This window comes from Malania oleifera, chromosome 12 (assembly GCF_029873635.1).
Source record: "Malania oleifera isolate guangnan ecotype guangnan chromosome 12, ASM2987363v1, whole genome shotgun sequence".
NCBI classification, from domain to species: domain Eukaryota; kingdom Viridiplantae; phylum Streptophyta; class Magnoliopsida; order Santalales; family Ximeniaceae; genus Malania; species Malania oleifera.
In genome coordinates, this window is record NC_080428.1 from 58,134,583 (window position 1) to 58,161,562 (window position 26,980).

A 26,980-nucleotide genomic window follows, 5' to 3' on the forward strand; every position below is an offset into this window, starting at 1 on the left:
GCCTTTTATGTCTTTTTTATCTATAATCTCTCAATAATTGTCATGTAACCACGGTATTCCTCCATTAAAAGTGAGGGTATATCAATAAATAATTGGAAGTGCCGCCCTCATTCAGCAAAAGAAAAAAAAAAAAGATGAGGGAAACAAAATGAAGATATGAGATAATACTTCATAAAAACCAAGCGTCACAAAGTTTGGCCTTTCCCACTATGTGTGCAACCTTTAGTCCCCCAAAGTGTGTGTGTGTGTGTGTGTATGAGAGAGAGAGAGAGAGAGAGAGAGAGAGAGAGAGAGAGAGAGAGAGAGAGACTTCTTTGAATTTTCTTAAAAAAAGAAAAAAAAAAGTGGCCAAATCCTTGTGCGAGACAATGTAGTTAAAGGTGTCTTGACCATTTGAAAAACGTATAAACAATTTGGGATACACAACAAACCCACAAATATCGAAAAATGCATGAAAAACACCTTGACTATCACACCCTATTAGTTGACCATGCTCAAGGAGCCGATCAACCGCTCTAAAGGTTGAAGATAACGCTTTCATGCATGTTGGCAAAATCCCATGTGGAGAGATTAGTAGACCATCCATTAGTTGTTAGTCGACCAAGTGCAAAATTTTAAATTTTTACAAAAAAGGAAACACCAATCAAATAAAGACGTACAACTACTTCAATAAAGTGAGTTAGGTGCTCGAGAAATAGCTTCTAAAAAAATGAAAACAAGTCCTGAGAGAGAGAGACACTTCAATACCCCAAAAAATTTATTTCCTATTTCTAATATTTTTTTAAACAAAAAACACATCACCTTAATTTTCAAGTTTCTAAAATTTGTATAGAAAGTGAAAAGAAATCATTTAATCATTTTCCAATTCTAACTTCCTTATATAGAAGTATAAAAACTTAAAAAATAAAATAACAATTTTGTTGCCCTATAAAAAACTGAATGAAAATAAGTTTTATTTTTCACAACTAAACAAGACAGGGAATCCTCTTTAGCCATCTATCATTTATGATGAATTTAAATAGGAAATCCACCTCCAGCCAAACCTTTTAGCACAAGTGGCCAACATCAGACACAAGTTGGTTTCATTGGAAGATTAAACAGGATGTGTATAAGACCACTGAAAGGGTAAAATCCTTCACGAATCCGCATTAGAACTTGTGCTTTGCACCATAGACCTTTATTTTCATTGAAGAAAAATCAATGTGTGCCATTAGAAAAATATACAAGCCAAGCTGAGGTTATGCAAAAATACCAAACTTCAGAACAGAGAAAAAGAAATAAATTGACTGTAGCAAATGAGATTACAAGGCTTGCTCAGAGTTCAGACCATGTTAAACAGGGCTTAAATTTTTAATTCGGCCTTCTGAGACATAGGAGTTCCTTTGGACAATCTGGATGCTAGACCACCGATGGAAAACGGAAAAATAAAAACATTTAAATTTCTACTGCAATAGTTAGAACCTCTCCTGCCAAAATGAATTTTTTTTTTTTTTTTTAAGAAAAAAAATGGGAGCAATATACAAAATTTAAACCTGTGCCATATACAATTCTTCAACCTGTGGTATATGTGCAGATGGCACCAACCTGTTTGGAGAATGACTCGAAGGATTATCCAACAAGATTTTGAAGAAAAAGGAAGCACTCCTGAATGCAGCATCCCAAAATCATGAACTGTGAAGCAAAATCAGCCAAACAGGATGAGGTCTTCGCAAGTTAGAACAAACGTTGGGGAATCCAACCAACAAAACAGGAGCTATCTTTAATTGGAAAGGATGAGGTAGACATCGCTGGCCAATCAAGAAAGAAGACTAGGCCCACTCTCTGCAGCTGTCCGGGCATGTTCATGACCGTGTTGCATAGCCATTTGCACATCGCGTGCAAAATGGGTTCTTGCTTTTGCATAGGGAGCATCTCTTGCTGCACACATGCCAAAAACAGAGGGGGGGTGACCATGAAATGATTTCGATAAACTGCTTTACAAGAAACCAAATGCATGTCAGGTATGATTGTGCATGTGCAGCAAACATGATGCATCTGTTGTGAAATTTAAGAACCATTTATCAATCACAGATATGGCTGGAAGGTTATTTACACCATTATGTGGTCATATAAATGTTGACTAAAAGGGGTTAAGGAATTATGTAATTGACTATATATTTAACAGTCGCTGCTATTAAATGCAATGGCAGCCGTGAGAAAAGAAAATGACCAAATAATGACTGATATGTTGGATATTCCTTCTATGATGCTTGATATATTCATGCCCATGTTCTGACCCATTATTCAAATGTAAGAACTACCAAGAGTTATAACATCGCCACGCATTGCTGACTAGTTTCATCTTAATGAGCAAATAAAATATGAATATTCTTACCCGCAATCCTCTGTGCTCGGAGAATATTCTGCCGTCTTTTCCACCAACATACTGAACAGATGATAATCAGTAGCAATCCCATGGATGCAGCTAAACCAATGCCTACTTTTGCACCAGCAGAAAGCCGTCCGCATGCAGGAAGCCCAGGTATCCCACAAAGACCTGCATTATCAGTGAAACTGGATATATCCATAGTTAGTATCTGATGGATAACCTGCAACTGGTCCCACTCTTTTCACATTCCAGGATTACTCCTAATCAAAGCAAAGATTTTCTGGGACTAAGAAAGTACTTAAAACTAGCTCTGTGCAAAAGCCTTGCACCGAGGGCACTTGGAACTCTTCCAGACAAGGAGTTGCTGTTCAAATCCCTTCATCAAAACAAATTAGATTGTATCAGAGTCCAATTTTGTATTGTCTCGTGTCATGAGCTAATCATATGCTTTAAAGATCTTACAATCTTCGTAATGAAGTCAACTGTCCAAGACTTTCAGGTATTGATCCATTGAAAGAATTGTAGGAGAAGTCCCTGCATGCAATCATGTGCTTCAGATATTCAGTCAATACAATTGCTACAAATATCAATTGCCCAGTGTCCTCCCAATCCAGGGGAAAAAAAAAGAGCTAAAAGTATGATTGCAGTCCTGGAATAATTGTTCCACACTGATAGTGTTTCAATCATTGAAAACATGCCTATTGGGATAGTGTCGTGACATCTTTTTCTCTAAAACATCATCACTGCCTCACAGCACCGCAATGCTTCCCCCAATATGAGTTCCTTATCAATCAATTGGCAGAGGGGGCCTTTACTTGTCCAAAAGCATGACATCTTTCTTTTTTTTTGGGTGGGAAAGCATCTTTGTGAGAGAGCATGGCAACCATTTAAGATGCAAAAGGTAACACCACATTGAAATTTATTCTCCTGGGATTTACTACATGAATTTTATTTCTTAAAAAAAAACAGTACTTGGATGTAGCATGTCACTTTTACTATTAGCTGACAGGTTCACAAAGCCCAGATAACTGACAAAGCTTCAATAGAATTAAACAAAATGCAAGTATCGCCTCATTGACCTAAGATAACTAACAGACATACAATAATATGGAGTGCTTTTTTTTTTAATCTGAGAAAGTAGAGTCCGACTGCTAATGGAAACAAGGAAAACTATGAGACATTTTGACAAACAGGAGACACATGAGCTAAAGGTAATATTTTATGTCATCTACAATAATAATTTTATTAACTTCATGATATGGGTAGCAAGGTCAAAAATAATATCACATGGGAATCCACAGCACACGGGGCCTTTACTTGTCCAAAAGCATGACATCTTTCTTTTTTTTTTTTGGGGTAGGAAAGCATCTTTGTGAGAGAGCATGGCAACCATTTAAGATGCAAAAGGTAACACCACATTGAAATTTGTTCTCCTGGGATTTGCTACATGAATTTTATTTCTTAAAAAAAACAGTACTTGGATGTAGCATTTCACTTTTACTATCAGCTGACAGGTTCACAAAGCCCAGATAACCGACAAAGCTTCAATAGAATTAAACAAAATGCAAGTATCGCCTCATTGATCCAAGATAACTAACATACATACAATAATATGGTGGAGTGCTTCTTTTTTTTTAATCTGAGAAAGTAGAGTCCGACTGCTAATGGAAACAAGGAAAACTATGAGACATTTTGACGAACAGGAGACACATGAAGTGAAGGTAATATTTTATGTCATCTACAATAATAATTTTATTAAAATAACTTGCTGTTTGTTCTTCGTACATGAAGAAGGTTTTTAAGAATCTTTTGCTGCTGTACTCTTTTAGAAGTGAAATATTCTATTTTCCAAAATACAATAAGAAATATAAAAAAAGACACTGACCTGAGGTTTGGAAAAAACGCATGGAGCTCCCTAAAATTTCAAAAATAAAATGAATCTCCCGTGACAATTGATTTTTTTGGACACTTATACCCCCTCCCTATTCTTGTCTTCTTACAAATATCAAGAGAAGCCCACATCTACTTGCTAAGTGGTCCATGCAATTCATGAAACCTCAAGGGAGATCCGTGTCTTTGGCCAAATCTACCTCTTTAGTGCATCCATATTCAAATTTAACATAACTAGATCACACTGCACAAACTTCATATATCCCACAGTATCGCAATCATATTAAAAAACAGCTGACCAGTAGTATGAATCCCAATACTAATCACCAGTGCAAATATGTATTTTTAAGTTATCCCCAGAAAGCCAGCACTGCTTACCAAATCTAAGCATGTTAGCCTGCAGAGATTTGCAGAGTGGACATTGCCACCAAATGAAATGGTAATCAGGTACAGTTTGGATCTGATAAAAGTGACGAGATCAATTATTGCTGTGGTTTAGCAATGTTGCTCAGTAGGAGACGTATGGTAGGACAAATTCCAATATCATGTGAATGAAGGAGCAAGGGTTTCATTTGCACGCTACTGAACACAGTAACCATTGGTTGGTATAAAGTAAGGTATTAAACTCAAAAAAATTAAGCAAACTATTGCAACACAAATACAAAATCTTAAGATTAGCATTCATTTGTGCGCTTTTAGAGCTATTCATTTTTCAGTGATGCAGTCATGCAGCCTTATTGCTGGAAAATAATATAATTTATACCCGCCAAACAGAAAAAATCAACAGCACCTATAAGTAGGTGAAGAGCCTACAGATTTTACTTACAAAGTTTCCAGACTAGTTATGTTTCCAAGAGTGGATGGGATTACCCCATGGATGCCGTTTCCGCTCAAGTTTCTGCAAGTGTAAATGTTGAACAGCTATTATAAATAATAACATAAGATTAGGAGATGCTTTTAGTCATTAAAACAACTCACTAAATGTCTTTGTGTCGGGTTCAAAAATAAGCAAACATGACAGTAATAGATGAAGCAAACATATAGCTAGGGCAAATTTACTTGGATATTATTTTATGGTGTTCAAGGGATGTTAGATTGATAAGGGGTATCCTTGGAACAAATGCTGAAACAATATCAGTGCATTTTAATATTTTTAATTTACAAATATTGCTGAATTTATTTTGGGAAAGGGATATGTGTTTATATTAATTGGGTACTTGGGACATCAACTCATGAATTTCATAAACAATATTAATTGAGAGTACCTTGAACTTACATATATATCTGTTTATTAAATGCATGTAGAATGGAGGGTCATGTGTGCCTATAAATAGACCCATAGGCATTGGCACCTTACATCAATCTCATCATACCATTCTCATCACATCATCCTCTCATTCCAACTCAATCGTTCACAATCTCTAAGTCTAGAGAGTTTGACAACTGTAGAAAGGTGTTTCTTCGTAGAGTTGTGGACTTTTCCATTTGTGCAAAATTGAAGAGAGTCGTAAGATTCAAATTGGGCTGTTGAATCTTAGGAAATAAAAGTCAAGAAGTGGAGTCTTACTGCATCGATTTGTGGGTCAAGCCTCATTAAAAGAAAGCAAGATAACCGCATCTCAGCCTAATTGGGTTTCGTGTTCATAATTTATTTGTATTTTGAAAATTTTACTTCATACTAAATTCCCAACAAACAACATAAAAGAAACAAACATAGCCTCTAGCAATATTAGGAATTCTTAACATACGTTCACTTCAATGTTCATATTTTCAAATATGCAACTGAAACTTTATCAAGAACTTACATGCTTTGCAAGCGATGCAGCCAGAATATCTCATTTGGCAAGAAGCCCCTCAAACCTTGATTGTCTAGATCACTGACCATGAAGAAGCATAATTGAGGTTATGAAAAACACAAATACAAATTATAAAAAGATATTATCATATTAATATCTTAAACATATAATATGTTCAGGTTATTTCAGGAAATAAATACAAATTAGTAAGTAATTAAATTTTCCCTCTTTGCCACAAATAAATAAAAACAAAAATTTTTAAAAATAAATAAATAAATGCACACATAAAAATAAAAATAAAAAAAAAATAAAAACATGAATCCATAATATGCCATTAAACTTTCCAAAGCATTTATTCAATATGAAACAAATGATATCATTCACAAAATTAGGTAGTCGTGATTTTGAAGAGTCACAGTTATCAAAGGAGCAGATTTGGTAAATGTATGCTTAATGTTTTTGCAAGAGTATAGGTATAGAATATTATAAAATTTCACACCAGCTTAAATTCTTGCGCACGGGAACTTTATGAGAATAGGTGACAAGTAATCCAACAATATAACACAATACTAGTGGCATAGAATCTAAAGATAAAATATGAAACAAGAGATTAGGAAAGTACAGTCCATCAATGAACCATTTGCCACTGCTTCCATCAAATTGGCAATCCACACCACTCCAAGGGTGTTGTTGGGGAACACATGGATCACCATTCCACCCAAAACGAAGAGGAAGCTCCAGTGCACTCTTCAATGCCTGCAAAGCCTTAACTACAAAAAGAAAGAAAATAAATAAGAAAAGTGATCAAATTAGTATAAGTTTGTTAACAATCCCAACTTCCAGGGACGACATTCTTAGATCATAGACCATAAATAGTAAGTAAACAAGAAGCAAATAACAGCATTCACCAACACTGAGATGAACAAAGTTTGAGAGGGGGTCTAAAAATTCAACTAGTATCACAAAATGTAGAAAAGAGTGAAATACAAAAAGAAGATCAATGGGGCAGATTGCTAACAAAAATAAAAAGATAGCCCAGTGTATAAAGCTCCCGCATATGGGGGAAGGGGCAGATTGCTAACAAACTTCCATTATTTCAAGTCTCCATCTAACACTAATCAATATAGCATGTCATACCAATCAATAAGGCCATCACCAAAGCCATACCGCCCATTTTATCCAAAAATAAATAAAGACCCCAAAGGAACTTTATGAAGAGCAGAGACAGATAGCCAAAGTAGAAACTGATTGAAACTTAAAGCAAACCAATAATTTCCTACTTAAACAGTGAATATGTTTCCTATGATTTTGAAGCATTGAAAAGTTGAGCAAATGTTTGATATAGCTTCTTAACCTCATGGGAATCTAGCTTACCCAACCAGAATTTGATACTATAACCAATATTAGTTCGTTGTTTGCCCTGCACTCTGCTTCTCTGTTGTTTGGGTTTCTCTTCCCGCAGATTCTGCCAACTTCTTATTTCAGTACTCCGGATTCACTTTTTATTGAATATTAGAATACCCTTTTTTAATGGATTTGGAACCCAGTTATACCAAGAACCTTGAGCATTCAATAATTGTACAACACAGAAAACAAAGTCTTCACATCTCTGTCAAAAAGTTGGGTGGGGAGTATGTTGGATAGACAGACAGACGAACAAATTCTCCAGGCTAGAATGCATTATCGTGAAGAAATTTGAACACATCAAGTAGCTAACAAGCTGTTTCAGATGCTGGATGTATAAAACAAGTTGCAAGCAGCAAGATGGATATTATTCCCTAAGAAAACATGGACACTTTTCTTCCATTATTTTTTCCAACCAAGAGCTACCGATTCTCTCAGAAATAACAAAGGCCTCCCTTGACGCAGTCTCATGAATGAACTTTCCCTGCCAAGAGCCAAATGTATATTTTTTAAAGGATTAATCTTGGCAGAGCAGGTTGGCACCTTTTTTGGTAGCTTCAAAGAAGATAAATGTCTCTTCTAGAAGAGCCTATCATTTTAAATTTATCATGGGAGAATTAAAGCTCAGGAAGCAGGAAACTACAACCTGCTTTTTTATTGCAAGATTAAATTTGATCCCAACTTCGAAATTTTGTTTGGGGATCAGATGCTAACAACTGGCATTCTATACACTAAACAGCACGATAAGTTAGTGAATTGAACAACAAATTACCAGTGTATTGACAAAATTGCTTCATATGGAATCCAGGAGACATATAACATAAGAAAAATTCAACAAAATTTTAAGTCCATGAAAATTGACATCAACATCATTTGAACTACTAAAGATTTTCCTCAAATTTGCTTGTGCTTGCAAAAATTGACAGTTCAGGTTACGCTTCTACATCTGTTCAGCATGATGATGATCATCTATGACGCATATGACTATTTAGGTAAACAATGAATGAAAACCAACCAGATTAAAAAAAAAGAACTTAAGAGGGTTTGGGCACTTACAACATTGCCCAAAAACACCAAGGAGAAAATATATATTTGGGAAAGAGACACTAACCTCCCCTAAGATTTCAAAAATTCTAGAGACCTCCCCTAAGGTTTCAAAATTCCTAGGGATCTCCCTTGAGATCTGTTAAAAAGCCACAAGCCTCCCCTTGTATTTTTCAAAAAGACAAGTTCTTTTAAGAGGAGATCTGTGTCCTTTTTGCAAACCTCAGGGGAGACTTGTGATATTTTTGAAACCTCAGGAAAGGTCTGTGGCATTTTTGAGACCTCAGGGGAGGTCTCTGTCTTTTTACCAAACCTCAGGGGAGGTGAGTGTCTTTTGCCCTATATATTTAATTGAAATTAATGGCTGAAGGAGGAAATGGAGACCCATAAAAACTTAGAAAGTAAGAAAGATTTGGCAAAAAACTTTTTGGAAATGTTGGCCTAGATCAAGCAGAATGGTAAAAAGAAGATACACATATAGCTGATTCATCTAGTATGAATCAAAGGCTATGTTCCTGTTGTTGTGCTTGTTGAAAATGAACAAAACCAACCTAACTGCAAAAATGTCATGTAATAGATGACTAAACGTTGTGCATATAAAAATATAATGACAACAAAGGAGGGGAAAAAAAAAATCAAGCAACTAATGCCATGCCATTGGCAAGTAGACTTCCAACCTATTAGCTATTTATGAAGTATGCGTAACTAGTGCAGATGCATGGGCGTACACACATGCACATGAACTCAAGCTAACCAACTGTCAACTCACAACTACTTAGCATAATTCCTTTTCACCACTCAGCTTTACCCAGGTCCCACGGTCTTCAATTTTGGTTTCAACTAAACTTTTGAGACTTCAAAAGTATGAAAATTTCAATGGAAAATTCGATGCAATGTTAATTTCCATTTAATTTTAAAAACTAATGGAGATCAAGAGTAAAGCAAGAAAATATTTTATGGAACTTGAGAAACTACTAATAAACATAATGATGCAAGATTTATAACTAAAATGTATTACAAATAAAGGGATCAAGTAAAGGTATTTGGTGTCTAAGGTGCAACAACTATTATAAAATAATAATCGTATTTAAGGCATTTAATTAATTTAAACAAAATGAATATCATTTATTACACAAATACAAATAATTTATGCTCACATGATCAAATAAAATATTGTAGCTAATGTCTAAGTTTAATCTTTCATATTATTTCTGAAGTTCGAAAGATTCATATCCTTCTTCTAATAATCTCTAGTTTCAGGTTAAAAAAATAAAAAATAAAAAAAGTTGAAGGAGAAATTTCAATTTGAGTCTCAAATCTCAAATTTGAATTTCAAGAAATTTCATTCTATAGTTAAATTTTCAATATATTTCTGGTGATTTGAGGAAATTTGACAGAAATTGTGTAAATCCAAAATTGACTGCCATTTCAATTTAGAGGGTGTTACAATGGAAATATCAACAATTTCGTGGAAATTTAAGACCATGGCTTTACCAAATCCTCCACTAAATCATAGGCACTTCATTTTCCTTGCCTTGATCAAAGCTGTTTCTCTTGTCTTTCTAAGACATTCAACTTGGAATGAATCACTTCATTGGGTTTCATGAAGTAGTAGTCTACCAAAATTATACAGTGTTTAGGGCCTTAGGCAAATGGCCTGCCAAAATATTTTAAGGCTTAGAACGATGGGAGCGACGTTTTGTCATGATGACTGCAGGGTTATATCACTGTTCTTTTTAAGAACTGTTGAATTAAGGTTCTGCAACCAAAAAATATCACCTGGTAAGGTCGTTCTTGTAAATTTTTTGCACTTTATGTGATCAAACCAGTCTCCATGACTTCCAAATTCAATCATTTCAGTCTACATTGGCAACACCTTTAACCTCTTACAAAGGCATCAATTTCTTATTATATCCCTCCTAGCAATGCCACTCATCCATTTTAACAGACTAGAGCAACACTTGTGATTATCTTCAATCATCTGTTAGGGATTTTATCCAAAACATGAGCATTGATCATTGTGGGTATCGTAATCATCAATTTTCACCATTTATTCATTTCAATAACAAGTATTACAAAGGTTACATTCCATATGTGCAGCTTACTACTCTCTCCATTGTTAGAACTAGAAAAATACCTCCAAATATTTGTTTAAATCATTATGTTAAAGCTTGATTAACATCGTTGGCCCACAACCTAACAGCTTAAGCTTTTAGGTAAACTGGCAATCTAACATGGTATCAGAGCTAGTTACCAGGAAGTCTTGGGTTCTAGTCTTGTTGCCCGCATTTATTATGTGGTGTTTAAAAAAATTATTGTGTTCCCTATAATGGGTATTATTTATCGTGTGTTCCATGTGCTGTCGGGCTGCACGTGCAAGGGAGTGTTAAAGCTTGATATTCATTATTGGCTCACAACCTAACAGTTTAAGCTTTTAGGTAAAGTGGTAATCTAACACATTATCACAGGTACACAACATACAAAGTGGGTGGCACCAATTACAACAGTGAAAATCAAAATAATATTATCATAACAAAAAGGGAAAGTGACATATGCACCTTCATCTGGGGAAGTGTTGAACTCTGCTATAATGACCTCAAAGACCTCAATAGCACAGATTAGGGCACTGTTACCCTTCGTAGGGTGCAATGATATTGTCAAACTTCTACCATTAATAGCAACAGTTTTGTTCAGTACAAAAGCAGTGTAAAGATCCCCACTCATACGCACAATGTCCACATCTTTAAATACAATATCACCATTTATTAGGATGTCAAATACCCTTTGCCCTACTCCATTGACCAAACGATCAATCTCTGCAAAATGCAACCAAATTGAGTAGTTTCTATTAGGATCCACAGGCAATGTATATGCTAAGTCTGGCTGCACATCTGTACTGATAAGTGCAGTCTTATAAAGAGCTTCTGGATAGAAGTTAGGTGAAACTGAAGCCTGTCTGATGCTCTTTCCAGTAGATATATTGCTATCAGAAGTTGGATTGAAAACCATTATGGGATTCCACAATCTATCCCCACCCCAGTGATCCCCTCTGTAATCTTCATCAAACTTTGGCATCTTAGAACCAGTGCTTAGCCTCTGTACTGTCCTAAGGATTGTACCTTTACCATAATTCTGGCCAAAATAGTATGCTTTATCATCCACTTGAAGAATTTCAATTGAAAAAATTGCTGGGTCTCCATGACCAGTGCTATGGAAGCAAAGAGAGGCAGAACCATCTGTGAGAAACACAAGGGCTTCAACAAATACCTGCTCATCATCACTGTGACTCCAGCCTGATTTCAAAGAATAAACCAGTGTTCCTTCCATAGAAACATCAAACAAAGGCTCACTGACAAAATTAGATTCTGCAACCAGTCCAAAAAAGATCCTCACTGAATAGTGCCCACTGGGCACTCTATTGATGTTATAGCAATTTTCAGGACCGGCTGACCGAGGAAAATAGCGAACTGTCTTAAGTGGAGGAGTAATGTAACTTGGACGTGTCCCGTTAGTAGGTATCCCTCCAGTATATGCAAAATCCTTAAACCACAATGTATTGGTTGGAGAAGTATGAACATTTTCACGAGCACCACAGCTTATGCGCATTGCAAATGGAGCTGCAGGAAGAAAAGAAATTTCATTGACATCCAATCAAATATTAAAAGCGAAACAAGAGGCCTTCTTTGGCCTTCAAAACCCGAATTCTAATTTCTAATAATTTTAAATTTTAGAAAATTTTACAATTCTAAACACCAATCATAGCTTTTTTATATAATTAAAATAAATAAAAATAATTTATTACAATGGCCCACAGTGTATTAATAGTAGTGTTACAGTATGTGCCTACTTGATTTTTTTTTATAAGAAGAACGTGCCTACTTGATTTTCTCAAAGCCCAACACCGCAAGAGGAAGGTTACTCCCTAGAAATAGATATAACAGATTCATCCTCTCTGAAATGCTAGAATATATTCCTCTACACACACTCTAAACATTTATTAATGTCAAACTTATTATCTTTTTTTGAGCCATTTGATTTATTAATACAGAGTATAGCTCATGGGGAAACAAAAGTTTCTAAACTAAGCAAATGGGAATTGAGGATTATGAGAAATATGTAGGCAAATAAGTGTAATGGTCTCATGACCCTCATTACTTTCTCATTTAATTGTTTAGGGACTGACTCTTTTAAACAAAGAAAAGATTGGACAGATTTTATCACTTGATCTAACAAAATGCAAAGGCCCGACTATTCAATTGATGCAATTGCCTAAATTTAGCAATTAAGCAATGAAAAGTTTTTTTTATTAAAAGTTAAACATTAATTTAAAACTAATATTAATAAATTTCAAATAAATTTATTTTCTATATTAAAAATGAATAAATGCACAGGTCTCTACTAGTAATATTAAAATGAACATGAGGTGCAACAATCATATAAGAGTCTCTACTCTCTAATCATCAAGCAGGGCTGCTTTAGCAAACAAAAATGTTATGCCTTAAAAAAAATTTGTTAGAAAAAGAAGATATATTAAGAGAGAGAGCGTGCGAGAGAGAGAGAGAGAGAGAGAGAGAGAGAGAGAGAGAGAGTATACAATCAATGCTACCAAAAAAAAAAACAAAAGAAAATAAAATAATTAAAAGCCTGAAACTAAGCAAGAAACCCCTCATTAAGCAATTCCTATCATAGTTCACCAAACACTTCAAATTAGCTAATAACCTTGGACTTTCTTCACCTTAGATTTACCACCATCAAGCAAACTTCATTTCCTCCACACAGACAATATGAGGCAAAATTATCCAATAAAATCTGAGCTTGAAGGTCCTCCCTAGAAATCTCTTGAACTGGGGTATGCAGTATTCCATCACTATTTTCTCTTTAACTAAAGCATCATCCTCAAAAATACTAATTCCATCCAAACCTTCTAGTGGAGGTGTGGCACATATGACAAGTCCCCAAGGCTATCAAAAGAATAGTCGGAAGAATAACCTTGCTCATCCTGAATTTCATCCAAAAGTAAACCCCTTTACATTCAAATCACTAATCCTACACTATCATCATCTGAGACAACCCCCCACCAATTGGCTCTCACCAATTGGCTACACCACTATTTTTACAACACCTCCTCTATCTCTCTTAAGTTTTTTTTTTTTTTTCTCACCAAAAGAATCTTGATTTTCATCTAGATGTTTCCTCATTTCAAAACCCACTTGCACTTCCTTACAGTGAGCATGAACCTTTTGACTCCTCAGATTTCTGAATTTACTTCCTGTATTTCCCTCCAAACCAGCAATAGAACCCTGAATATCATCCTCACAAGATTTATCACTGATAATTCGTCACTGATAATTCGCCAACTAATAATCCTCTCCTCTACAGGAGAATAATCTCCCTCTAGAATACTAGAAGAATTTTTAGAATTAAACCTTTCTAACTCCACCTCTGAATTTCTTCTGATATTGGAGCAACTCCCCTCCTCTTAACCACCGTGGATCTGATTTGAAGACGATCGAAGCACTATGACATTATCATCTTGCTTCTGTTCCAAAGGTTGATGAAGCCCCTCCACCACACAAATTTTTAAAGAATGACTACGCGTTTTCATTCAAATTGGGGGCCAAACTGTCAACCAGGGTATTTAGGCCAGCAAGGATAGACATTCAGGCCTGCCCAATAAGTTGTTAGATTTACCCCACTCAACCCACCCAACCTTCATCCTCCCTTCTTCCATGAAGGATAGCCGCCTCAGAAACCAACTCCTGAACCAGAATCTTTACCCCCAGTGGCTTTGATTGATTGTTGATCACTTTATGCAAAAAAGGCTGAAGGACTTCCTTTTGCATCTTTCCCCCACATGCCACAGCCTCCGACACACCCTTCAAATGATCTCCAACAGCATCAATTCTTCCTAAACCACATGACTCCAAGAGCAATTCTCAACTAATCTTTTTGCTACCTTCACCATCAATGCGTGGAAGAAAAGATCTCAAGATAGAATTAGATTCTTCCTCAAATTGAAGTTGTCCCTCACCTTTGGACCCCTTCAGGAACAAACATAGAAAACCTCTTACCCCTCCGTCCATGCCCTAACTCCAATAACTTTCCTATCCTCATTGCACAAATCGCCATCCATAAGTTCTTGAAACCTGCCCAAAAGCTTCAAAAACCCTTACTGTTGTCCAATAAGTGACAAAAAAAGCCATGCAAAAACTAGGCTTCCGCAACTAATGAAAGTCTCACCCACTGATTGTGTTGCCAATTTTTCTCAAGAACAAACAAAGCGATGACCTCCCCCACTTTATCTAATCTCAGATCGAAGGATTCCCCTTCAATCTAGACTAAACAAACTCCAACATCAAGAACTAATGGCACCATATTGAAAAATGAGAGTGAGATAAGAGGCAAAGAAAGCTTCACAAAAGAGAGAGAGAACTCACTGCGATGAGTTCTTCTAAAATTATTATAGAAAACTCAAATGTGCCAATGTAAGGAAATTTTGACTCAACTTCCTCATATGGCTTTATTATGTTTATAATCACATTATTAGGAGACTTTGTTTTTAGGGCATTCCTTGGAGCGCCAAAGTGTTATCAGGAAAGTTTCTAATGTACTTTTACGACATTAACTTTGGATGATCTATAAAAACATGGGTGAGCCTTTATTTAAAAGTATGTGAGAGAGGCACCTGAGCACCTATGATAAGTTTAGAGGCAGTTTTGGCCTTTGGGTTACACCTTTTGTGGATTTGACACTTTAGATAGACGAAGTGAGACTAGTTCACCATATATGAGGTGTTTGTTCTCTTGTTTTGTTTAAGTGTTACTCCCTCTATAATGTATTGTCGATAACTCTATCACATTATAGTGAACTGTTGAAAATTCCACTCATGAGTTTGTCCCACATTAGAAAAATATGGTGAAGGATGGATGCTTATATACATAATTGGGCCCAAGACCCAACAGGCTTAAGCTTTGGGTCAAATTGGTGTTCACCCATGTATATCAAGCCCACCCATGGATTTCCTAATTTCCTTACAAGTGGTATCAAAGTCAACGGTGCATAACTCTAGGCAAACGACATCATAAAGTTGAAGTGTGAAACTAATTTTCCTAGCGTGCTAACAGTTAGAGGACCAAGTGTGTGGCCAAGGCCAATAAGGATCATTTAGGCTAGATAGATGGATCTGAATAGGGTCAAGGTGTGGGAGGTAGGATTTGTTTGGAAGCACATGGAATGCATTCAAGGCACGTAAGGTGCAGGGGTAAGACCCACTTGAGCAACTGTTGGAGAATTGAGCTTACTCCCATGAGCGAGACGGTTTCCATTCAAGGGGGAGTGGTTGAAACTGACAAGTGCGGGTGAGAATGCTGAAAATTTCACTTGTGAGTTTGTCCCACATTAGAAAAATATGGTGAAGGATGGGTGCTTATATAAATGATTAGGCCCAAGACACAATAGGCTTAAACTTTTGGGTCAAATTGGTGCTCATCCATATATATCAAGCCCGTCCATGGGCTCCCCAATTTCCTTACACGAATCGTAAATCAGAGGAGCAGCAAGTGCATTGGCATTGTGAACTTTAGGTAGGGGTTGGTCCTACTATTCAAGGAATAGTAGTAAGCGGCCTATAGTAGACTTCCAGGTGTGCACATGAACCAAAATGCAGTTGAAAAGAGAAGGTGGATCCTAATGACCTTGAAACGACAAAAACCAAAATGTAGGACGGAATGGAGAAGCATGTAGTGAATAGAGAAGCCCCTCAAAAACTCCCACATCAAGAGTAGGATGGAGTGTGACATGTTCATAAGGTTCAATCTAAACTAGTGATGGTAGCTTAAGCTTAAGCTTTTAGCTTGATTGTTGCACTTAAGAGGTCTTTTAGCCTATTCAATCCGAGTTGGAACATGAAGATATCTCTTTTGTCTATGGCCATATGGTGCTATTTGGGTGAATCTTGTTGATTCTTTTCGTGCTCTCTATGATTAGCCTCTTGTTTCATTGCTTTCCCCTTCCATGCTTCCGCCATGCATATGAAATGGTATCAAATCCAAGTTATCCAACAATATGTAGTTGGACAAGTAACGCAATTTTGTTGATGTGGATAAATCAGCAAAAGATATTTGGCTAATACAAGATTTATCAGCTTAGTGAAATTTCATCCAAGGTGGAGATTAGCTCAGAAATTTTGTCTCGAGTGCCTTGTCTAGCTTCATTATGTTTATAGGCTTGCATTAGGAAACTATATGCTTGAGAATTACTCAGCTACAAGGAGTTGTCATTCAAAAAGTTTCTTATTAGTGTCCTTATCCTGTTCCACAAGGATCTTAGATGCTCTATAAATATATGAGAGATCCATTAGTTAAAGCTTTAAGATGTATGGGAAGAGAAGCAGATATTGAGTTATAGTAAAGTTGAGGGGGAGCTCCTTGTTACACCTTTTGAGAGTGTAAGACTAAGGGATAGGTCAAGTAGGTCTAGTACATTGTGTAAGGTGTTCATTCTCGTGCTTTCAGTTTAAGTTATTACTCCTTTTTTTGTGAATATCTCTATTATCGGTGACTTAGAACTATTTGAATAAACCACATCAATTCTTGTCAAGTTCTTTATGATTTATCCTCTTGTTTTATTGCCCTGCATTTCCACGCTATTGTCATGCATATATAACAACCAATAAATAAATAACAAGCAAAAAGATGGTTGACTTTGTCAGCAAATTTGTTTTTGGGTGATATAAATGATGCAATTTGTTTTCCCTCCTATGCGGAGGATGGCCCACATAATACGGATGAGCTAGAATAGGTCTTGGAGCTTTATCCTTATTTGAGTCCATGATGGGAAAGGACTCCAATTGAAATAAGCCTCATCCTAATTTGATCCATCATGGGAAAGAACTTGACTAGTACAAGCATTATCCTAATTTGATTAGGAAAGGATTCTAATTGAGGTCTGATGATAACTCTATAAAAGGCTAGGTGCCCCCTCATCTCTAGTATGCAATTTCCAAAGAGGGGAAAGAGAGAGAGAGAGAGAGAGAGAGAAGAAAAGATTGCCTAAACTCATGAACTTCATTTAGAGCAAAGTCGGAAGGATGTATTGGGGGTACAAAGAGGAAATGGGGACAGCAGCTTAAAGTGCAGTGCGCTTTCTATGGAGATAAGAATTGTACCTGCCACCATGGAACCAACTGAATCCACCCTCACGACAAGATCAAAATTCGATCCACCACTTTGGGGAAAGAGATGAGATGGCTAAGTGTTATAAAATGGGGGGTCTTCCCTTCGCCAGTCATATGTATCAGCTTGGCTTCATCCCAAATCAAGGAGTTCATTGAAGGCTTTCCACAAATTAAGCTTTGACCATAGAAGGATTGAATTGTATATGAGGAATAAAGGGATACAAAAAAAGTAATAAGAGAGGCACAAAGACCAATCAATCGTATCAGATGTATTCTTGAATTCCCTTGTTTCAAATAGAGGAGGACAGGTAATTCACATTTCGCTTGATGGTCAAAGGCGAATTGAAAGCAATGCAGTGAGAATTTTATAGATCCCCCAAAGGAAAAATAGAGATGTCTACTATGTTACCCCCCATTATACATAGTACAAATATCCTTTATTTCTTTCTTTGTTAGGTCAAAGAGAACTGTGGGTTCTTTGGTTGCTTATTCCACTTCTTTCAGTGGGAGGAGTTTCATAAGCAGTAGCAGCAGGTTGGCTTAGGCTCAGTTAAGTCCATGAATCTATAATTGAATAGTATCATCAGCCTGTAGAATAGTCTAGTAGTCAGTGAGTAGAGTTTGTGCTAGGGGTGTACAAAAATTATCAAAAAACCGAAAACTGCACCAAAACCGGACCAAAATCACAAGCGGTTCGGCTTTTCGGTATTCAGTTTTGGTTTGGGATTTCCAAAATTTTTTGTTTCAGTTTCGATTTCAATTTTCTGGACCTAACCAATCCGAAAAACTGATTTAAATATTAATTATATATATTAATCAATAATTATATATATGTATTAACACATACACAGTCCCAAGTATAATAGGGTGCGACACACTAGAATATTAACCCATATAAATTTTGGAAAAACCCGGTTTGTCTTCTCACTTCTCACTTCATTCTCAAATATCAATTACAATTAGGGACCTCGCTGGCATAGTAGGCTAGCAGCCTCAACCGCCTCCTCTCCAACTCCACCAAGTAACCGACTCACCATCGTGAATGCCTCCTTGGCTCCACCGAGGACTGGAGGTCATTGATGAGGTTGGCTTCTTCAAATCTGTCGGCACATCTGCCAAGGATGCTGCCGCTGTTCTCCTCAGCACTCTAACCATTTGCCTTCTCCTATTGATCTGCAAATGCTACACTCGACTCGACAATGCGGGCCAGCTCCATGGGACTTCACTAGTTTGATTCGTGGATTTGGATTTGAAATTTGAATGGTTCACTCAGAGGTTTCTCGTGTTCTCTTTGTTTTGTTGGCGTTATCAGGTTAGTTTGAATGTGAAAATGGATCTGTTTGATTGTTTGGTTGCTGAGAAAACATGGGAGAACAAAATAATCATAGAACATTGAAAAAATCAGTTAAAAACCAAAAAAACAGTAACCGAACTGCCCAATGTTCAGTTCTCTAAGGAATAGCAGGTTCAGTTCCGTTCGATTTTGCTTTCCCTAAATAAAAAACCGCAGTTTTAGTGAACCGATTTCACCCCTAGTCTATGCCTTGGCAAGCACCTGACAGCACAGAAAGAAGCTTCTATTCTTACCATTTCAATAACTATAATGGAAAAATAAAAAAATATATAAAATAATAATAATAATAATAATAATATCAACACATCAGGGAAAAAGCAATTGATCTCGATCAATAAACCTGTCAAAAACCCGAACCAAGTTGTAATGATCCTTTGGCTAGAGAGAACATGACCTTTGAAAAAATAAAAAAAATAAAAAGGATTTTCAACACATCAGGGAAAAAGCAATTGATCTCAGTCAATAAACCTGCCAAAAACCCAAAGTCATAACAATTCTCTAGATAAAGAGAACCTATCATTTATGCAGGGCAAGTGGGAGTTTATGGGGATGATTTAAATTTTGATGAACCAACTCTCTAGTTCCTAACAAAGAAAAATTAATGAGAACCATACTCTGAACCACAGACATTGAATGGATTCAAGGCATGAAGTAGCAATTGAAATTGGAAATTGACCTAACCTATCGCTTTCGGAACAAGCTAGTCAATCAAGGCTACGAGCTATCTCTTTCAATGCTTCCTTCTTTCACACAATCTCATGCTTTGCTCCTATTGCCTCTTCTTCGTTTTGCAGCTTGCTAATTTTAATATTTTGATATAGTGGAAGATTGGAAGTGGACTTCGGTTCCATTTTTTTCTCTTCACATTGAAGTGTTAATCTCGACCCCCCTTTGTGTGTGTAGTTGGTTGTTGATCACTTGTCATATTTACTTATTGATTATTCCACTTCTTCTTGATTTGAATAAAGGAAGGATTATCTTGAACTATTGCATCTTGACCATCAACTCCATACCTCCCTTCCCCAAGAGCTTGGGTAGTGGATAGCCACGGAGGTGAACATCAATAAAATGATTAGTTTTTGAATGAGATTGATTATCATATTTAAAAATAATTATAAAAATAAAGAGAGGACCTTTGCTATTGCAAAAATTATAACACTCTTACACTTCATGAGTCAGCCAAACCTAGTGATAAAACTAATGAAAATTAGAAATTGTTAAATAGACGTGTGTTATTATATATTCACCATATGCAATTTCACTTTGGACAAAGTTGGTTGAGCTTTATGCTAGAAAAACTAAGGAAATAAATCATCCATGATAAAAAATCTTATAATTTGAAATACATTTTACTCCTATTATTGATCATTTGAATGAAATGCGAGGAATTATACATCAATTCACCTCTATGAAAGCTTCTTTTGATGATGCAGTGCAGGCTTTGCAGTTTCTTGGTTACCTTATAGTTGGAAGAGAGATTTTTAGAGTTCTCACATTTTACCTCAAAAGGAGTTGTGTTTATGGGTGGGGTAAAAAGCAACATGTTGAATGAAGATAAAAGGAAAAAAATCTTCATCATCTCAGTCACAAGCTCTTGTCAAAGAAAATAGAGGAAGGAGCAAAATCAAAGGTCAAGGAAACCATGGAAAATCCAAAAGAAAGTCCCACTTAAGGAAAGGCATTAAATATTTTGCTTGTGGCAACAAATGCCACATAAAGAAATACAACTACAGTAGAAGAAAGAGCAAATGAAAGAAAAGGACAAGATGGAGTGTGGGGACAAAGATTGCTACTACTTTTGATGGTTTTCATATTGTTTATCATGATGATGAAGTTAATCTTGCTTCTAGGCATGGTTTTAAACCCAGACTAGTGGCTAACCCAGTGAAGCCACCAGATCAATTAGACCAACCAAACTGGTGATGTCAGCATTATATGTATGTGTGTGTGCGTGCGCATATATATATATATATATATATATTATATATATATGTATGTATAGATATATGCACACATATATACAAATATATATTACAATAATAAATAACAATTTTACAAATATGTGATCTTAGACTAGTAACCTCTTAGCTAATATAATAAATAAATAAATAATAGTAGCATAATTTAGATAAAATCTATAATTTTTATTTTATAAAATAATTTTGAAATTTATTTATTATAATATACTATAATAAGAGTCAAAAAAATCTTCAAATGCAGAGAGAAAAGAGTTATAAATATGTATACACACACACACACACACATACATATATATAACAATGATAAATATTACAATAATAAATCATAATGTTACAAATATGTGGTCATCAACTAATAACCTCTTAGCTAATTATAATAAAAAATAATTACCAATTATAATTTAGATAAACTCTATAATTTTTCCTTTATAAAATACATTTGAAATTTATTAATTATTATATAGTATAATATGAGTCAAATAATCTTCAAATGTAGAGAGAAAAGAGTTCTAATTTTATTTAAAAAATTTGTATGCATGTACATGGATGTAAAATGATATGATTATGTATACACACACACACACATACATTAGGGGGCTTTGGATCAACGATAAGGTTGCTCCTTTGTGTCCGGTTGGTCATGGAATCAAGTTCAAGGAAACAACCTCTCTGCATAAACGCACATGTAAGGCTATGTACATAGTGATCATCCTCCCCCAGCCGCCCAAGGACACCCTTTATATACAGATATACATATTGTTGAGAAATTGTATCACAAGTGCACTTTTGGCACATTGGCAAGGCATTTCCTCCTTAAGGGAAAGATCCTCGTTTATATACCCAACAAATGCAAGATTTGGCCTTTTTTTCCTATTAAAGAGAATGAATCACCTCACCTGATTCACAAGGTTTGATCAGATCAAACCGAGTTGACAAGGTCTATCCGAGTTGACCCTGGTTAATTCCATTTTGATTCAATGGCATCACCCAGACTGAAAAAGTGACTAAGCTCAGTCCAACTGCGTTGAACCAGCTATCCAGTCCAATCCGAGGTCTTTAAAATATGTTGCTAGGGTTGAGGAGATAGTGGTGCCTCCTCCATTCATGCTACTTTTAGAAGCACCATCTACACCTGGTGATTTTGGAGTGGTGAAGATGGGAAACAATGACTTATCTACATTTGTTGGCATAGGAGATGTGGAAACACGTTAATTCTTAAAGATGTGAATTATATACTAGACATCAGATTGCATTCAATCTTACAACAAAGCTTGATGATGAGTGATATGCAACACCTTTAATTACTTAATATTCACCAGAGGAAAGAAGTGTTCTGCACTTCACTTAATGAGTTAATGTAGGCAAAGCTCTCCTAATATATGGTTAACACAATGGAGAATGATTTGGATTCAATTGTTGTACAAAAAAAGATTTACACTTGACTCAAAAAGGACTTAATTTTCTACTCAGGAAAAAGCTTCTTCCACAAATAAAAGGAATGTCCACAAAGCCTACAAACATTGTTTAGCTAAGAAGCAACATATAATGCTTCCACGAAAGTCTGATGTTTTAGATTTGGTGTATTGGGACGGGCATTGTCCTATGAAAACTAGAAAACTTGGTAGTGAATTGTTACTTTCATTAATAATCATCTCAATTCCCAAGAAAGTATGAGTTTATACCTTAAAGACCAAGGATCAAGTATTGCATTTGTTTAAGCAATCTAGGCTACTACTAAAAAATCAATAGGCATCAAAGTGAACTAAATTCGATTTGATAATAGTGGTGAATATTTTAGGACCACTTGATCAATATGCAGAGGTCAAGGCATTTGATGTCCGACAAGTCCTCCAAAAACTCCTTAGCTAAATGGTTTGGTAGAAAGAATGAAGAAAGCTTTGGTAAAGAAAGTGAGATGCATGTTAGCAAATAGTTAGTTGCCATGATCTTTTTGGGTGAGCATATCTTTGATAAATCTCTCCATATATTGCATTGTAGTTGAAATCCCAAAAAGATTTAGGACCAGGTTAGACATTTTCTACAATAACTTGGAAATGTTTGGTTTCAACTTTTTTGCACATTCATAAGGATTAGAGGTCTAGAACATAGTTTAAAAATCCAAACTGGCGAGCGATCCAGTGAAGCCATCAGATCAGTTCAACCGGTCGGACCGGTGGTCGAACTAGTGATATATATATATATATATATATATATATATATATATATGTGTGTGTGTGTGTGTGTGTGTGTAATAAAAATATATATATTGATAATTATTATAATAATTAAAAGTTAAAGAAATAAATATTAAATAATAATGTGAGAGAAAATGAGAGAACATCGATATTTCAAATTTATTTTAAAAGAGTAAAATTTTTTTATTGATTAATAAAATATTAAATGTAATATAGAGTTTTAAATTCATCTTTTGTTATATTTTTTATATTTAGAGTAAAAATTTATTCTACTTACTCAAATTAATAAAAAATAAATGTTAATATTCAATAATGTACAAAATCAAAATTTTGTTAACTAATTTGTTATATATTTTATTTTCTTCTTCACTTTGCATAACTAAGTATAAAAATTTTAAATTCCTTTACATTCAATTTTACTTTCCTTAATATTTTAAAGTTTCAAACAAAAACTTAACGTAAAAGATTTTAAAGATTTGTGAATTTAGTATTTTAGTGCATATGTTACATGTATATAATTTAAATGTGATCATTTAATATGCAAAATAACTTAGTTCATGTGGCTTGAGACTTCCATTCTAGGCGGGAGGTCCAAGGTTCAAACCCAAGACCCTACAAATGCAGCAATTTCATTCTTTTCAATGAAAACCAAGGTCAAGCCAAGTTAACCTGTTGGGTCTCACCGAGTTGGACCGAGTCACCCAAGTCTGACCGGGTTGACACCAGTTCACTCAAAATCCAATTCATGCCTCCTATCCGGACCAGTAACTTGGTCAGTTCTGGTCCAACCCGATCAAACCGACCGGTTTGCTCTAGTTCGGTTTTTAAAGTATGGTATAGGATAGTAACACAGTCGTGGTATAGGGATCCTAAGATCCTATATTCTCTCACATTTTTAAAATATTTACAAAAATACATTTGATATAGGCTTGGTTTTTTGCTTTGGATAACTTATGCATGAAATGGACAACTTAGAAAGTGATTTCGTTTATTTTATATTAACAAAATGATTACTCAAAATTTTATTTTTCAGTTCATTGGTGATTATTAAGTGGTGTGAACTTTAAATATTAAGAATGAACATAGATAAACAATACATCGATGCATTTAGCAATATTATTGATAATGATAGTGATGATTTTATTGACAGCCTTGATTAAGCCACTGATGATGATTTTAGTGGTACTAATGAGACAAATGATGGGTTGGATGCTGACACTAAGATAGAAACTAGCTTAATAGTTAGCTTTTGTTTGCAAAATTTTTTTTAAAAAAGAAAAATGGATATTCATGTTGTATGGTTGTTTATGAACAGACTTGTGTTAAAAAATCATGTTCTTGTTTTTTATAATGATTTCATTTTCATTCTAAGTCGTTTTGATTAAGTTAGGAATGCAACAACTTGAAAACTTCATTTTTTCTTCTGTGCAAATTTACATTTAAAAATTTTTATTTTGAATAGGTCAAAATTTAAGTAAGTCTTTTGCCATGAAAAACTCAGCGCCTTCAAAGAAAATTCTTGGCATGACCATCTCCTATAATAGAACAGCCAAGAAGTTGTTGTTATTACGGAAAAAAGTAAATTGAGAAAGTCCTTAAAAGATTCAACATGGAAGCAATTAGGTCTCCTTTTGCTAATCACATCAAGTAGAGTTTCAAGTAGTGTCCTTCAGTAGAGAAAGAGAAGGAAGAGATGAGATCCATTATCCATATACTTATAATGGTTTGAACAAGGCTAGACATAGATTATGATGTTTGTGTTTTTTGCAAATTCTCTCCAAATTGGTAAAAGCATTGGATGTTGTCCCACATATCTCCAAGATACTTCCACATTATGTGTTTGCTTTGGGAGCGGAAAACATGTATGATTGATTATACAAATGTAATTTGACTAGGGTTGTTGATACTAAAAAGTCCACGTTATGATACTTAATCAATTTCACAAAGGAGCTTGGCAGTTGAAGTTACAAAAAAAAAAAAAAAGGTGTTGCATTTTCTACTATGAAAGCAGAGTTCATCTATTGCAAGAAAGTATTATGGATGAAAAGATTTTTGCAAAAGCTCAAGTTCAAGCAAAAGAGGCATGTGTTGCATTGTGACACTCACTAACTCAAAATTTCAGGAAGAATCATACAAACATTTCATTCTTAATTGAAATACATTGATGTGAAACAACAATAAATTAAAATGCATTTTATTCTAATTTATTAAGAACTAAAAAGATTCATTATGATGTCAATGGTTCAAATATAATGACAAAATCTATATCAAAAGAGAAACATGAAACTTGCAGCAAGATTGTAGGTATGGCGACCTCCTCCCACAAAGTAAGAAGGGAGAGATTTTGAGGTTCCCTCTTATGTAAGATGGCGTAGCAGTTTTTTCCTAATTGGAGTCCATGGTGGGAAAGGATTCCACTTGGGATAAGATTTAGACTAATTTAAATGACTCTACTCGGGATAAGCCCTATAATAATTAGATCCAGAACGGGATGGATTCTAATAGACATTTAACACGGACACCATAAAAGGCTAGGATCCTTATATTTTCCTGTATGGAATTTCTATAGAGGAGATAGAGAGAGAAAAAAGTTGCTGAAAATTCTGGGTTGAAGGGGTTTGGGCATTCAACTTGTTCTTGACAATTGGATGGCAATTTCTCATTTGATGAGGCTGAAATTTTGACAGCGTGTTAGTGAATCATCCTTCTCCATTTTAAGCAGTGTGTTTGTCATTTGGACCACTCTAGAACTGGCAGATTTTGTTGTTGGGTGAGGCCTCTCCGTACTGTATTCTAGTTTGATGATTCCACCTTGTTGACCATGCCTGATGTGCTGGGTGCCAAGAATTTGTTGGTCTTGTGCTACTGTATTTCGGCCAATTGGCCAACAACTCCATACCACGCCCAGCACAACTAATATTTTTAACGCGCAGGATTTGATGGGAATGCTTCAGTATCTCTTATTCACCTAATTAAAAAAATACGTTTCCTAAGAGCTTGGTCCAATGGCGCCCCCCAAAAAAAAAAAACTACCAAAAAAATTAAAAGAAACCACCAACTACACCCAGATAAATCCACAAAAAGCACAGAAATGCGCCAGATGCTTCGCAATTAAAGAATATTTTTCGTCAATTGTTCGTTTCATTCCAAAGAAGATACAGCTAAATAAAAGCAGACGAAAGAAAAAAAAACAGACTGATTCACTTCTTTCTTACATTTGTTAACGTTATCTATTTCCAAAAAGGAGATGAGCAAATGAAAGCGGCTGGCTATGAGGATCATCGATATACTCACTCGGTCAGATATGGACACTTAACTATCATTTTTAGGTAGTAAAATCATTACCAGCAGAAATCGAACAAAATTCGATTAAATTCACTTCAAAAACCCTAGTTCAGGAATTCCAACAACTGCCGATCAATCTTCACATGAATTTGAAGCGGACAAAGAAGGAGAAAGCAACGAGAGCTTACCAGGCCGAGGAACAGAAAGAGGAAGAGCTGAGAAGAATGCGAGAAGCGGTAAGAGCAGACATCCGAACATCGTAGCTCCTATATTCCTGCTATAGCTTTTGCTCTGTTAATGCCTCCTTCTCATATTCTCCCTGCGGTCTTTTTCCGGCTTTTTAGAGAGAGAAAAGAAACCAGGGCCAGATATAGGGACAGAAAGCCGCTAGAGGCGAGAAGAGAGAGAGAGAGGAAGTGTCCTGACATGGACGCAGGCACAGAGTGGATATTTTCTTTTCTATTTAACAGTTGACCCGTGAAGCCACTGC

At 35.5% G+C, this 26,980-nt stretch overlaps 1 protein-coding gene across 2 annotated transcripts; it reads right to left on the bottom strand.

Moving 5' to 3' along the window:
• Positions 1-1,148: 1,148 nt before the first annotated feature.
• Positions 1,149-26,980, bottom strand: LOC131144169 (receptor-like protein 4). 2 transcript variants are annotated; one of them, XM_058092617.1, is made up of 9 exons: positions 26,679-26,980; positions 11,061-12,119; positions 6,677-6,824; positions 6,064-6,135; positions 5,085-5,156; positions 2,831-2,902; positions 2,667-2,744; positions 2,375-2,553; positions 1,149-1,917 (listed from the first exon to the last, which is right to left on the bottom strand). In XM_058092617.1, the coding sequence occupies exons 1-9, from the start codon at positions 26,746-26,748 to the stop codon at positions 1,796-1,798; spliced, it is 1,872 nt and encodes a 623-aa protein (XP_057948600.1). In that variant the 5' UTR covers positions 26,749-26,980; the 3' UTR covers positions 1,149-1,795. The 2 variants fall into 2 exon arrangements, with proteins under 2 accessions (XP_057948600.1, XP_057948599.1); XM_058092616.1 differs by lacking the exon at positions 26,679-26,980 and adding an exon at positions 18,712-19,032.

Coding starts and splice junctions, on each gene's coding strand:
- LOC131144169 (XM_058092616.1), bottom strand. CDS start 18,832: ATGGTTAGAGTGCTGAGGAGAACAGCGGCAGCATCCTTGGCAGATGTG. Junction 12,120..18,711: donor CCAAGGAGGCATTCACGATG/GTGAGTCGGTTA, acceptor TTCTTCCTGCAG/CTCCATTTGCAATGCGCATA. Junction 6,136..6,676: donor AAATGGTTCATTGATGGACT/GTACTTTCCTAA, acceptor CTTCATGGTCAG/TGATCTAGACAATCAAGGTT.